The sequence below is a fragment of the Ailuropoda melanoleuca genome, chromosome 1, assembly GCF_002007445.2.
Source record: "Ailuropoda melanoleuca isolate Jingjing chromosome 1, ASM200744v2, whole genome shotgun sequence".
NCBI lineage: Eukaryota > Metazoa > Chordata > Mammalia > Carnivora > Ursidae > Ailuropoda > Ailuropoda melanoleuca.
In genome coordinates this window covers 197,834,413-197,848,347 of record NC_048218.1, presented here as the reverse complement: position 1 = coordinate 197,848,347, position 13,935 = coordinate 197,834,413, and the positions used below count along the sequence as shown (strand labels likewise).

At 37.5% G+C, this 13,935-nt stretch overlaps 1 protein-coding gene across 1 annotated transcript in view; it reads left to right on the top strand.

Moving 5' to 3' along the window:
• The window catches only part of KIAA1549 (KIAA1549 ortholog), a 135,486-nt gene that overhangs the window by 109,340 nt on the left and 12,211 nt on the right, over window positions 1-13,935 (top strand). The window contains exons 17-18 of the mRNA XM_034637766.1: window positions 1,282-1,328; window positions 7,083-7,240. Of these exons, the coding sequence (XP_034493657.1) occupies window positions 1,282-1,328; window positions 7,083-7,240 (205 nt within the window). The remainder of the gene's footprint in view (window positions 1-1,281; window positions 1,329-7,082; window positions 7,241-13,935) is intronic.

The window sequence follows — 13,935 nt, the reverse complement described above, 5'->3', positions numbered from 1 at the left end:
CTATCCTTCTTGGCATCAGGAAATAGGCCCAGGGAAGTTGAGTAGCTTGGCTAGTCTGTTTCACTCCAAAGGCTCTATTTTTCTTCACAAAGTAGAGATTTATTCAAGGGGGGAAATCTGGTTTGGGAACCATGGGCAGTGCAGTGCAATGGTTAAAAGCTCGTCTTTTGAGTCAGAAAGACTTATTAGGAGGAAATTAGTTAACTTCCTTGTGAGTTGATTTCATCGATAAAATAGAGGTAGTGAGCCCTTTGTTGCTGTTACTGGGGCCAGGGTTAGTGCTCATAGCACTTACCACAAAATACTAATTCATTACAGCTTAAAAAATACCTAATTTGAGAGTAGGTCCCAAAGCAAGGCTGACTTAGTAACTTCACTGGGAGCTCTGGTTCCTGGACAACCAGTTGGTTCAAACTGACTACAGTTGGATGGACTCTGTCCAGAGTTACCACTCTGTTAAGAAATCTGATTCCCAAATAGCAATTCACAGTTGTTGAAAGAAGTGTTGAAGTAGGAGTCCCACGAATGTTAGGGTCAGGATGTGTTGATTTCATGAGGAACACAACATAGGTACACGTTTCTTTAAACCTGATGCCATATTGATATTGTTTTAGCCAAAGAACACATGGTTAGCTGAGATGAGCCCAAGTTAAAAAAGTCGATTGAAGGATATGGGGCACCGGATGGAACATAAGGTCAGGAATATGGCTGGGCCTCCTTGGAACGAGAAAACTTTCAGAAACTGAAGGTGTTAACTTCATCTTTAAGTGTGTCTCTGATTTCTGGTTCTCGTTGTGTTCTTTCTCTTTCCACGATGTTCTACAACACAGTACAGCACTCACATACTTTAGTTTTATGAGTATATTTGAATTGCTGCTGGAAACCTGCTGGCTCTGGTGACCATCTTGGCCCATGATGGTAAAGTCATTTGTACTAAGTGTGGCCACGAAGGCCTACCTTTTTAGCAGAAGAAACAGATTTATAGAGAATGAGCCTGTAGGGAAGAACAGATGCCAGAAGGCTGTCTGTTGCTCATGTTTTATAAAAGAAAGAAAGGTCTAGAAATTAGTGTGTGTTTTTTTAAAGCATGGTAGCCCAGTTCCCCAAGCTGAAACTTCTGGCATTATTGATGGCAGCATGCCTCAATGGCATGCCAACTCTTTTACGAGAAAATAATTCTCTTGACAGTTAATCCTGCAAATCCAAATTTTTAAGTTTCCTGTTGTCACTTTCTAATAAGCGTGGAATGTTCATCTTCATCTTCTTTTGTTTTTCTTCCAGAGATATGAAGACTATGGAATGACTCCCCCATCAGGCCCATTGCCGAGGTAAAGGTTTCAGGAGAAAATGCATTAGGACTTCCTCACATAGGCTGTTTTTAAAAATTTTGTTAACTCACTTCTTTGAGCTAATATTTAGAGCAGATGAAAACTTCTGAGTTGTGAGTTGTCTTGGGCTAATCTGAAGAGGAGAACAAAGGTAGAATTTAAGGTCTTCTAGTAATGACAGACTAGATAATTTGCTGAGGGCAACTGGAAAAGCTAGACAAGATGTTAAAATAAAACAAAACCAAACTCAGATAGCTAACATGACAGTGAAGTGGTGTGGGGCTAAGATCTAGGAAATCCAGAGAGATGAGCCCTGCCTTTCGAACTTTCTCCCAGGGGACCTGCTAATTCCAGAGGAGGCGACTGAGAGCTGGGTAAAACTTTGGACAGACTCTTGGGGCTTGGAGTCTTGAAAATTTGACACAGTGAAAGTTGTGGGATATATCTCAAGGCACACTTAGGGGGGACGTCGATGCCTTACATGAATCAAAATACATTTGAAAAGAAAAATGGCTGAAAAGCAATAATCTAAGCATTCATCTCAGTGTTAAAAAAAAAACAACACAAACCAACATCTAATTAAACCTAAAGGAAGTAGAAGGAAGGAAATAATAAAAATAAGAATAGAAACTAATGATATAGGGGCACCTGGGTAGCTCAGTTGGTTGAGCGTCTGCCTTCAGCTCAAGTCATGATCCCGGAGTCCTGGGATCGAGCCCTGTGTTGGGCTCTTTGCTCAGCAGGGGAGTCTGCTTCTCCCTTTCCCTCTGCCCCTGCTCATGCTCTCTCTTATTCACTCTCCCTCAAATAAATAAATAAAATCTTAAAAAAAAAATAAAAAGAAATTAATGAAATAGAAAAAAAAAGTACCATAATAGAGAATATTGACAAAGCTAGAAGTTAGTTCTTTGAAAAAGAAGCTAATAAAATTGATAAATCCCTGGAGAGCTTGATCAAGTAAGCTGTGCATCATTATCAATAAGAGGAATGAAAACATATTAATCCAGATCTTTTAGAAATAAAAAAGATTTTGACAGATTTTTAAAAGACTGATTTTTAAAAGATTTCACAGATATTAAGAAGATTTTATGAATACATTTTTGTTAAATTTAAAATGAAAAGTGGCTCAGTTGGTTAAGTGTCTGCCTTTGGCTCAGGTCATGATCCCAGAGTCCTGGATCAAGTCCCACATGGGGCTCCCTGCTCGGCAGGAGCGTTGGCTTCTCCCTCTACTCCTCCCCCCTGCTTCAGCTTGCTCTCTCTCATGCTCTCTCTCTCATTGTATCTCTCTAAAATAAATATAAAATCTTTTAAAAAAGTTTTAAATGGAAAATTTCTGGGGCACCTGGCTGCTTCAGTCAGTGAGCATGTGACCCTTGATCTCAGGGTTGTGAATTTGAGCTCCATTTGGGGGTAGAGTTTATTAAGAAAGAATAGAAAGATTTTTTTTTTTCCGAAATAAGATAGATGGAAGAATTCCTAGAAAGAGAAAACCTGAATTGTCATGTAACTATTAAAGATATTGTCATCATTCCTAAAATTCTTCCCACAGAGAAAACTTTCGGCTTCAATGGTAACTTCTATTGAAAACACCAAAGGAAGAAAACATGCCAGTGTTCTACAAATTAATCTAAAGAATATAAAAACAGAATGCTCTGCACCTCATTCTTTGAGACTGCATAACCTTTTTTTTTTTTTTTTTTTACTTGACAAAGATATCATAAGCAGGGGGATTGGCAGGCAGAGGCAGAGGGAGAAGCAGGCTCCCCACTGAGCAGGGCGACTGATGCAAGGCTTGATCCCCCTGGGATCATGACCTGGGCCAAAGGCAGATGCTTAATGAACTGAGACACCCAGGTGCCCCAAGACTGCATAACCTTGATATCAAGGATGAGACAAGTACAAGGAAATTGCAGGAAAGAAAACATTAAGTGTTCATGAGTTTTACTAATAAACGTAGATGCAGAAACGTGAAACTAAATATTAGCAAGCATATGCAGCATTGTATACGAGAGGATATCATATCACAGCCAAACTGGATTTATTCCAACACTGCAAGGGTAATTTACCATTTTGAAAAATCAACCAGTATAATTCACTACTTTGCGGAGAATAAAGGAGAGAAATCTCTTTTCACTAAATACAGCATTTGATAAAATTCAACATCCGTTTGTGGTAAAAATCTTAGCAAACAAAGAATAGAAGTGAATTTGTCTAATCTGATAAGATTTATTTCAGCAAATATGATTTAAGGTTGAAATGTTAAAAGCTCTCCTTTTGAGAATAGGAGCAAGACAAAGATAGCTGCTTCCATCTCTTCTATTCAGCATTGCCCTGGGGGTCTAGATGGTGTAATGAAGCAAAAAAAAAAAAAAAAAAAAAAAAAAAAAAAAAAAAGAGAGAAGAAGAAGAAGGATTAAGGAATTCAAGGAAAGAAATAATACTGTTATTATTTTCCAGTGATATATATTTTTTTAAGTAGGAAATCCTCAATGCCAACACATAAATTTTTAGAATTAAGAGAATTTAGCAAGATAGATAAATTACAAAATAGCTGGATGTAAGATAAGCATACAAAGCTCTGTTTTATTTCTGTTTATGAGCAACAGACAAAAACTTTTGAAGATGCTGCACAAAGTAGCATTAAAAAATATAAAATATCTCAGAATTAATCTCACCAAAGATAGTCAATCCCTCTAAAGAAAGTGTTCGTGGATTGGGCAGCTCAGTATATTTAAAGTGTCAGTCTCCAGTAAGTGAGCTACAGATTCACTGTGATCCCATTCAGAATCCTAGTAGTTTGTTGTCTTTAAAAAAATATGTGGAAACTGACAAGCTGATTTTAAAAACTTATGTGGAAATGCAAAAGGCTAACAATATTCAAACACCTTGAGAAAAAGAATAGTGTGTGAGGACTATGCTAAAGGTTGTAAATTACCGTAAGGTAATGAAGACATTGTGGTATCACTGTAAAGCTAGACAAACAGACCAGAGGAACAGAATAGAGTCCATAAGCAGATGCACACGAGTGGACAAATGATTTATTACAAAGAAGGAATTGCAGAAAACCACAGTTAATCTCAGAAATCGTACTCAACTATCCTTTCAATGACTGCAAGTCACATAGAAGTAGGAATGTTATCTGCTTCCTCGTTTTTTTCCTGTTCTTTCTTTGCCCTTATTTTCAGAGGGGCTTGTTTTATTTTCTGCCAACCCCCTTCCCAGTGCATGCACTGCTTTGTGGTCCGAAAACAACAAAAGTAAAGAGAGTGGGTGAAAATAAGGTGATCCGGGGCAGAAGTTAACGATGGAGGCCATCTAATCTGGTTTGCCCAGTTCAGTTCAGTTTACACCTGTTTTCTAGTGTAATTATTAATAACTTTGACTCTCAAAAGCATTCTGGTTTGGATGACCGATTTTATGGTTACTCAAGTTAAAGGATTCTGGGGGATTTGGATCACACTGAATTGTGAACACACAATTTAGGATAAATAGGATGCACATGTAGTCAGGAGGAGGATAATTGGGTAAAGTAGAAATAACTAAAGGGCAAGAGCTAGTTCTTCGGTGGATGGTCAAGAGATTATGAATTGATTAGGTGAACTCCAATCTACAGATATTGAAGGAGGAGCATGCCTTATGTTACGCTTTCAGATCTGTAAGGTCAACCTAAAACAGTAACAGTTCTCTAAAGAGAGCAATATAAATAGCCTGGGTTTCAATTTATGAGATGTGCTCCAGAAATAAGACTATAGAATAGGGGCAAGTCAGTCTATGTTCTTGTCAAACTAGTTTGAACTCTTAATTACTGGTTGACTGTCATTTGCAAAGAACCGTAATTAGACTATCATGTTTTTTTATTCTTGAGTTTCTTTAGAAGAGTGGTTCTCAAGTCGGAATTCTCAGACCCCTAGAGGGTCCTTGAGACCCTTTCGGAGGGGGTCTATGAAGTCAAAACTGTGTTTCATAATAATATTAAAGCATTATTTGACTTTTTTTTTTTTAATGTGTTGATGCTACACTGAGGGGCAGAAGCAGTGGTAGATGAAACTGCTGGAACCTTAGCATGAGTCAAGGCAGAGACACCTAATGGCCTGAGTAGTCCTATTCCTCACCACCGGGCCATCAGTTTTTTTGAAAAAATGCCAGTTTTTTAGTTATGTTAGCATGTCCTTGATGAAGTCATACAAATTATTAATTTTATTAAAAGTAAACCCTTGAGTCTTTCATCATCTGTCGGACAAAAGAGGAAATGCATATAAAGTGCTTTGCGAAGTATGGAATTTTAAAGGAGAAGCACCTGTTCAGTTGTTTGTGTTGAGAACGGATCTGTACTGCTGCTCTGTTTTCTGTTTGAATGATCAGTTGGCAGACATCGTTATTCAGATTTGGGTTGCTTGGCAGACACTGTCTTGAAGATAAAGGAAGTGAGCCTGTCACTTCAAGAAAAATAACTGACAGGATTTGGTGCCAATGATAAAATTGAGCTTTCAAGTGAAAATTTAAATTTTGTCTGCCACTGGGTGCTTGACAGCATCCTAGTACTTAAAAGACTTTTCTGATGAGCTCAATGGTGATATTAATGAACGTGGTTTTTTGGATACTACCAAGTGAAATGTATCAATATCTAAGAAGTCTCCATAACTCAGTGAACTCATATTTTCCAAATGAATTATGTCATAAAATCATGCATGGGTCCATTCAAAGTGTAAAATAGACCAGTGGAATTTCTGTAACAGAGTATAAAAAGTTAATTGATACTGTTTCAGATTCCATATTGCCGCTAACCTTTAAGGAAACTTTGATGAATTTTGGTATATCAAAAAAGAATATTTGTCTGAAATATTATTTAAGTATCATCTGATAAGGTCTTCCTTATCCAACTATGTATTTTTGTAAGTTCAGATTTTCTTCTTAAAATAACTACAGGAACTGATTGAATACAAAGTATATGAGAATCCAGATGTCTTCTATGAAGGAAATTTGAAAAAATGTAAAACTCTTCTCATTACTTTTTTTGAGGGGGGAGGGGTTAGAAAATAGAGTTGATTTCCTGAGAAAGTGTTACCAGGTAAGATGCTTAATATTGTTATTTTTAAATCAATTTTAAGCATAAGTATTTAAAAATGTTGCATTTTAATTCTGAATGCAAGAAATATCTGTAAATATAATCCACAGAAACAGAAGTTCTCAGGAGTCCTCAATAATTTATGAGTGTAAAGGCGTCTTGTGACCAAAAAGTTTGAGAACCCCCACTTTAGAGCACTGGCTTTCAGCCGCGATGAGTATCAGGATCATCAGTGGAAGTCTGAACTGCCATCTCTGGGTCCTGCCTTTAGAGATTCTGTTTTCCTTGGTCTGGGGTGCAGCATGGACATCGGGGTTTTTAAAAGATGCTAACGTGCAGCTGAGGTTGGGAACCAGCCCTTTAGTCCGATGCTGAAGGTGCACAGGCCCTGGAACTTGACTGCACCTTCATGTGGTCTGTAAACTAAGGCGTTTCCTCTTCAGTCCCCCGGCAGAGACTTATCAAGCATCAGCTGTATTCCAGGCACCATTCTTAGTGCTGGAGATAAGTCAGCGAGCAAACAGAAAACATCTCTGCCCTTAGGGAGCTCGTGTTCCAGGAGAGGAGACGGGTAATACACCAACAGACAGAGGTCTTATTTTTCTGTGGGACTGAAGGTGGAACTAATAAAATGCCAGAGCCAGGGTAATGTGTGGTCCTGACACTTGGGCTTGCTTTGCCTTCAGACCAGGTTTTGGCCCCGGTTTGCTGCAGTCTTCGGAGCTGGTGCCCCCAGAGCCCCAGCAGCCACAGGCATCGGCTGAAGCCCCGTTCGCCGCCCGAGGGATCTACTCTGAGGACGTGCCATCGGTGGCCCGGCCAAGGCCTGTTGGGGGCACCACAGGTACACGTGGCTGTTTACCTTGCATTTCTGAACTAGATAACCCTCGCTTTTGGCTGCATTCTGGCAAAGGACACGTCTGACTTCCCAGCGTTTTGGTGTCCCAGTGTTCCGTGACCTCCTCCCCTGGTCTGAGCCACGTTCCCCTGGATCCTGGTGGAGGTGTAGGCAGGGGAGGTGGGAAGAGGGAGTGGCTGAGATCCCGACTGACAGCCTCTGATTTGTTCCGGAGTCAGTGTCTCAGAAGCTGTCCCTTCACATGGAGTTCACCGCACAGCTCTTCCAGGGAAGACGTTTCTAAATTCTTAGGCTGAACTGAGAGATCTGTTGTACAGCACATGGTAGGGTGTTAAAACAAGTGCTTGTTTTAAAGAAGGCATTTTTCCAGCTGGTGATAAGCAGCTCTGAGTCGCTGGCCAGTGACCTGAGGGAGATTTTTGTTTCATTTGGTCCTTGTGATGAGGTGACAGGCAGGGCCCAACATGGCTGAGCTGAGATTCCTACGTGGCACTTGGCTGGTCTGTCCCAGCAGTTTACCTGAGATCCAGTCTTGAAGCCCAGAATTAAAAATTGCTGTTTCACGTCCTGGAACTCCACCTCGTGAATAGTTGATACTATGAATGCTGTATTTGGGAACGTTGTTCATTGTTCCTGAAGCATCTCTGGAGTTCTTTTTTTTTTTTGTACAGCTCAGCATACTCTGAAAAATCCTCAAAGTTCATTATACCCATCTAACTATGTTTACAAGGGCTCAACGTCACTCTTTCATTTTCCTTTTCATTTTATTTTCATTTCCTCACCTTTCCTGTTGGAAGCTTTAGAGCCATTACATGTTAAATAGCTTTTTTTTTTTTTTTACTATTTTCTAACTTTCTCGACAGTACCAACCTTTATAATGTCATCAAGGAACTAGTTTAAGCCAGTTTGAAACTTGCAATAATTGGTGGGTAATTACCCATTATGATTTCTTTGGAAGTTCTTTTATGTTGCATTGTTTATCAGTCAATAAAACAAATAATATATCTGGATATCCTACAGGATTTCATATATTTTACACATGCTGTGCTTACAGTGAGTTTTGTTTCTCCTGCGAATTATTGCTTATTTGAACATTGTTGTGTATTTCATATCCCAGACAAAATTCAGACATACTCATCTTTAATCTAGAAGAATAGAGAAATGATACATATAAAACATTTGAAGAGGATGTTATTTTCTAATAATTTCTAATAAGAGATTATGTTGTGTAAAATTTTGTAATAGAAAATAAGATACACTGGAAGAGTTACCTTTCTGCTGTGTAAAATCAAATATGTCTATGTCTAAAAATTAGTAAATGCAAAAGGAAAATAGTATCTAGGGAAGTATTCAGCAGATAGATATGTCCATGAGGTATTTTTATTAGAGGATGATTCATATAAATTGATAAGTGGGCAGACTTCAGAGCGTGACTGGACAAAGGACAGGAAGAATGAATTCACAGAAGGAATATTTGTGTGGGGTGTGTATCACATGAACGTAAACATGTGGAAAATGCCCAGCTTTGAAAATTACTAAAGAAATGCACATTAAAACCATGGCGAGACACTATTAAAGTCTTGTATCTTTTCGTAGTAATGTAGCGTGATGACAGTAGTATCCAGTTTCTTGCTCTGTACAGTGGGCATAATGTGTTAGTACTTAACCTCCTGTGGTTGTTTTGAGGATTACAGAAGATAACAGATGCGAAGGGCTCAAAATAGTGCCTGGCATGTTGTAAACTTTCAATGAGTGTCAGCTACAATTATTATATTTTCAGTGGTGGTATAAATCACTAAACATTTGGAAAGCAGCTGGGCAATACGACTTACTGAGCTTTGGATTTGGTAATTCCACTTTTGAGAATCTAGGTTTCTCCTCCCCAAAGAAATCCAAATACTGGGAAAAAACTACATGTGCAAAGATATTTATTAGAACGTTATTCATAACAGCGAACAATTGTGAGCCCCCTAAATGCCTAGTAATAAGGGAATCAGTGTGTAAATGTGTGCATTTATTTATTATTAGCTACTTAATTTCATTTTAGTTTTTTTAAAATTCCAATGTGCTTAACATATAGTGTTATATTAGTTTCAGGCATACAGTATAGTGATGCAGCATTTCTATACATTACTCCATGCTCATCATAAGTGTAACTCTTAATCTCATTCACCTGTTTCACCCATCCCCCCACCTCCTTTCTCTAGTTACCACCTGTTTGTTCTCTGAGGTTAAAAATCTGTTATTTTGTCTCTTTTTTCTTTGTTCATGTGTTTTGTTTCTTAAATTCCACGAGTTAAATCGAATGACCTTTGTCTTCCTCTGACTGACTTATTTCACTTAGCATTATACCCTCTAGCTCCATCCATGTCATTGCAAATGGCAAGATTTCATTCTTCTTTATGGCTGAGTAATATTCCATTTAACACACACCACCTCTTCTTTATCCATTCATCTATGGATGGATACTTGGGCTGCTTTCATAATTTGGCTATTGTAAATAATGCTGCTATAAACATAGAGGTGCATATATCTTTTTGCATTAGTGTTTTCATTTCTTTGGGTAAATACTGCTAGTGGAATTACTGGATTGTAGGGTAGTTCCATTTTTAATTTTTTGAGGAACTTCTTACTGTTTTCCAGAGTGGCTGCTCCAGTTTGCATTCCAAGGAATGGTGCACAAGGGTTCCTTTTTCCTCTGCCTCCTTGGTAACACCTGTTGCTTCTTGTTTTTTTGACTTTAGCCATTCTGACAGGTGTGAGATGATATTTCATTGTAGTTTTGATTTGCATTTTCCTCATGATGAGTGATGTTGAGCGTATTTTCCTGTGTTGGCCATCTGGATGTCTTCTTTGGAGATGTCTGTTCATGTCTTCTGCCCATTTTTAATTGGATTATTTGTGGGGTTTTTTGTTTTTTGGTTGTTTTTTTTTGGTGTTGAGTTGTATCAGTTCTTTATATATTTTGGATACTAACCCTTTATTGGATATGCCACTTGTAAATATCTTTTCCCATTTCATAGGTTACCTGTTTGTTTTGTTTTTTGTTTTATTTATTTATTTATTTATTTATTTATTTATTTATTTATTTATTATGTTCAGTTAGCTAGCATATAGTACATCATTAGTTTTTGATGTATTGTTCAACAATTCATTAGTTGCGTATAACACCCTCCTTTGCTGTGCAAAAGCTTTTTATTTTCATGTCGTCCCAATAGTTTATTTTTGCTTTTGTTGCCCTTGCCTCAGGAGACATCTAGAAGAATGCTGTTATGGCTGATGTCAGAGAAGTTACTGCCTGTGCTTTCTTCTAGGATTTTTATAGTTTCAGGTCTCACGTTTAGGTGTTTAATCCGTTCTCAGTTTATTTTTGTGTGTGGTATAAAAAAGTGGTCCAGTTTCATTCTTTTGCATCCTGCTGTCCTGTTTTCCCAACACCATTTGCTGAGGAGACTGTCTTTTTTGCATTGCGTGTCCTTGCTTCCTTTGTTAAAGATTAGTTGACCATATAATTGTGGATTTATTTCCCAGCTCTCTGTTCTGTACCACTGATCTGTGTGCCTCTTTGTGCCAGTACCATACTGTTTTGATTGATACAGCTTTGTAGTATATTTCGAAATCTGGGATTGTGATATCTCCAGTTTTGTTCTTCTTTTTCAAGATTACTTTGGCTATTTAGGGTCTTTTGTGGTTCCATACTAATTTTAGGATTATTTGTTCTAGTTCAATGAAAAATGCTATTGGTATTTTGATAGGGATGGCATTAAATCTGTAGATTGGGTAGTATGGACATTTTAGCAATATTTGTTCTCCTGATCCATGAGCATGGAATATCTTTCATTTGTTTGTGTCATCTTCAGTTTCTTCCATCGGTGTTTTATGGTTTTTAGAATACAGGTCATTTACCTCTTTGGTTAAGTTTATTCCTAGGTATTTTATTATTTTTGGTGTAATTGTAAATGGGATTGTTTTCTTAATTTCTCTTTCTGACACTTCAATCTTAGTATATAGAAATGCAGCAGATTTCTGTATATTGATTTTGTATCCTGTGACCTTACTGATTCATTTATCAGTTCTCGTAGTTTTTTGGTGGAGTCTTTTGGGTTTTCTATATATAGTATCATATCTCTGCAAATAGTGAAAGTTTTACTTCTTCCTTACCAATCTGAATGCCTTTTATTTCTTTTTGTTGTATAATTGCTGTGGCTAGGACTTCCAATACTGTGTTGAATAAAAGTGGTGAGTGGACATCCTTGTCTCATTCCTCCTGATCTTAGGGGGAAATCTCTCAGTTTTTCACTGTTGAGTATGATGTTAGTTGTGTGTTTTTCATATGTGGCCTTTATTATGTTGAGGTATGTTCCCTCTAAACATAGTTTTTTGAGGGCTCTCTTAACATGAATAGATGTTGTACTTTGTCACATGCTTTTTTCTGCCTCTTTTGAAATGATCGTATTGTTCTTTTCTCTTGTTGATGTGATGTATCACATTGATTGATTTGGGAATATTGAATTACACTTGCATCCTAGGAGTAAATCCCACTTGATTGTGATGAATGATTTTTTAAATGTATTGTTGGATTTGTTTCTCTCATTTTTTGTTGACGATTTTTGCATTTTTGTTCATCAGAGATATTGGCCTGTAGTTTTTTTTGTTTGTTTGTGTTTGTTTGTTTGTTTTGTGATGTCTTTATCAGGGTAATGCTAGCCTTGTAGAATAAATTTGGAAGCTTTCCTTCCTCTTCTGTTTTTTGAAGTAGTTTGAGCAGAATAAGTAGTAACTCTTTTTTACATGTTTGGTAGAATTTGGGGTGCCTGGATGGCTCAGTCGTTTAGTGTCTGACTCTTGATTTCAGCTCAGGTCATGACCTCAGGGCCATGGGATCGAGCCCCATTTTGAGCTCCACACACAGCAGGAAGTCTGCTTGAGATTCTCCCTCTCCCTGTGCTCCTCCCCACCCATCTCTCTCAAAAAAAAAAGAATAAATCTTAAAAAAATAAATGTTTGGTAAAATTCATCTGTGAAGCCATCTGGTTCTGGACTTCTGTTTGTCGGGACTTTTTTGATTACTGATTCATTTTCATCACTGGTAATTGGTCTGTTCAAATTTTCTGTTTCTTCCCGATTCAGTTTTGGGAGGTTATATGTTTTAAGAATTTATCCATTTCTTCTAGATTGTCCAGTTTGTTGGCATATGTTTTTTTCATGATATTTTCTTTTAATTCTTTTTATTTCTGGGGTGTTGGTTGTTATTTCTGCTCTTTCATTTCTGATTTTGTTTATTTGAGTCTTTTTTTTTTTAATTTGCCCGGCTAAAGGTTTATCAATTTTGTTGACTGTTTCAAAGAACCAGTTCCTGGTTTATATTGATCTGTTCTATTTTTTTTTTTTTTTTTTTAGTTTNTTTTTTTTTTTAGTTTCTACCTCATTTATTTGTGCTCTGATCTTTATTTTCTTCCTTTTACTGGTTTTAGGTTTTGTTTGTTCTTCTTTCTCTAGCTCCTTTAGGTGTAAGGTTAGGTTGTTTGAGATTTTTCTTGCTTCTTGAGGTAGGCCTATTGCAATACACTTCCCCCTTAGATCAGCTTTTGCTGCATTCCAAAAATTTTGGACCATTGTATGTGTTTGTTTGTTTGTTTCATTTGTCTCCATGTGCTTTTTGATTTTCCTCTTTCTTTTTTTTTTTAAAGATTTATTTATTTATTTATTTGACAGAGATAGAGACAGACAGTGAGAGAGGGAACACAAGCAGGGGGAGTGGGAGAGGAAGAAGCAGGCTTCCAGGGGAGGAGCCTGATGTTGGGGCTCGATCCCATAATGCCGGGATCACGCCCTGAGCCGAAGGCAGATGCTTAACCGCTGTGCCACCCAGGCGCCCCTCCTCTTTGATTTCTTGGTCAACCCATTCATTGTTTGGCAGCATGTTATTTAACCTCCATATATTTGTGATCTTTCCATATTTTTTCTTGTGGTTGACTTCAAGTTTCATAGTGTTGTGGTCAGAAAAGATGCATGGTATGACTTCAGCCTTTTTGAATTTGTTGAGACTTGTTTGGTGGCCTAACATATGATCTATTCTGAAGAATGTTCCATGTGCACTTGAAAAGAATGTGTATTCTGTTTTAGGATGGAATGTTCTGAATCTGTTAGATCCAAGTGGTCCAATGTGTCATTCAAAGCTACTGTGTCCTTGTTGATGTTCTGTTTGGGTGATCTATCCATTGATGTAAGTGGGGCGTTTAAGTTCCCTACTATTATTGTATTGCTATCAATACTTCGTGTACATTTGTTAATAGCTGCTTTCTGTATTTGGGTGCTCTTATATTGGTTGCATAAATATTTACAATTATTATATCTTCATTTTGGATTGTTTCCTTTATGACTATGTAGTGTCCTTCTTTGTCTTTTGCTACGGTCTTTGTTTGAGAGTCTATTTTGTCTGATATAAGTATTGCTATCCCAGCTTTCTTTTTACTTCCATTTGTATGATAAATATTTTTTCATTTCTACACTTCCAGTCACTTTCAACCAATTAGGTCTGAAATGAGTCTCTTGTAGGCAGCATATTCGTGTTTTTTTTTTAATCTATTCTGTCACCCACCCTGTGTCTTTTGATTGGTGCATTTAGTTCATTTACATTCAAAATAATTGATAGGTATGTACTTGTCATTTTGTCACTT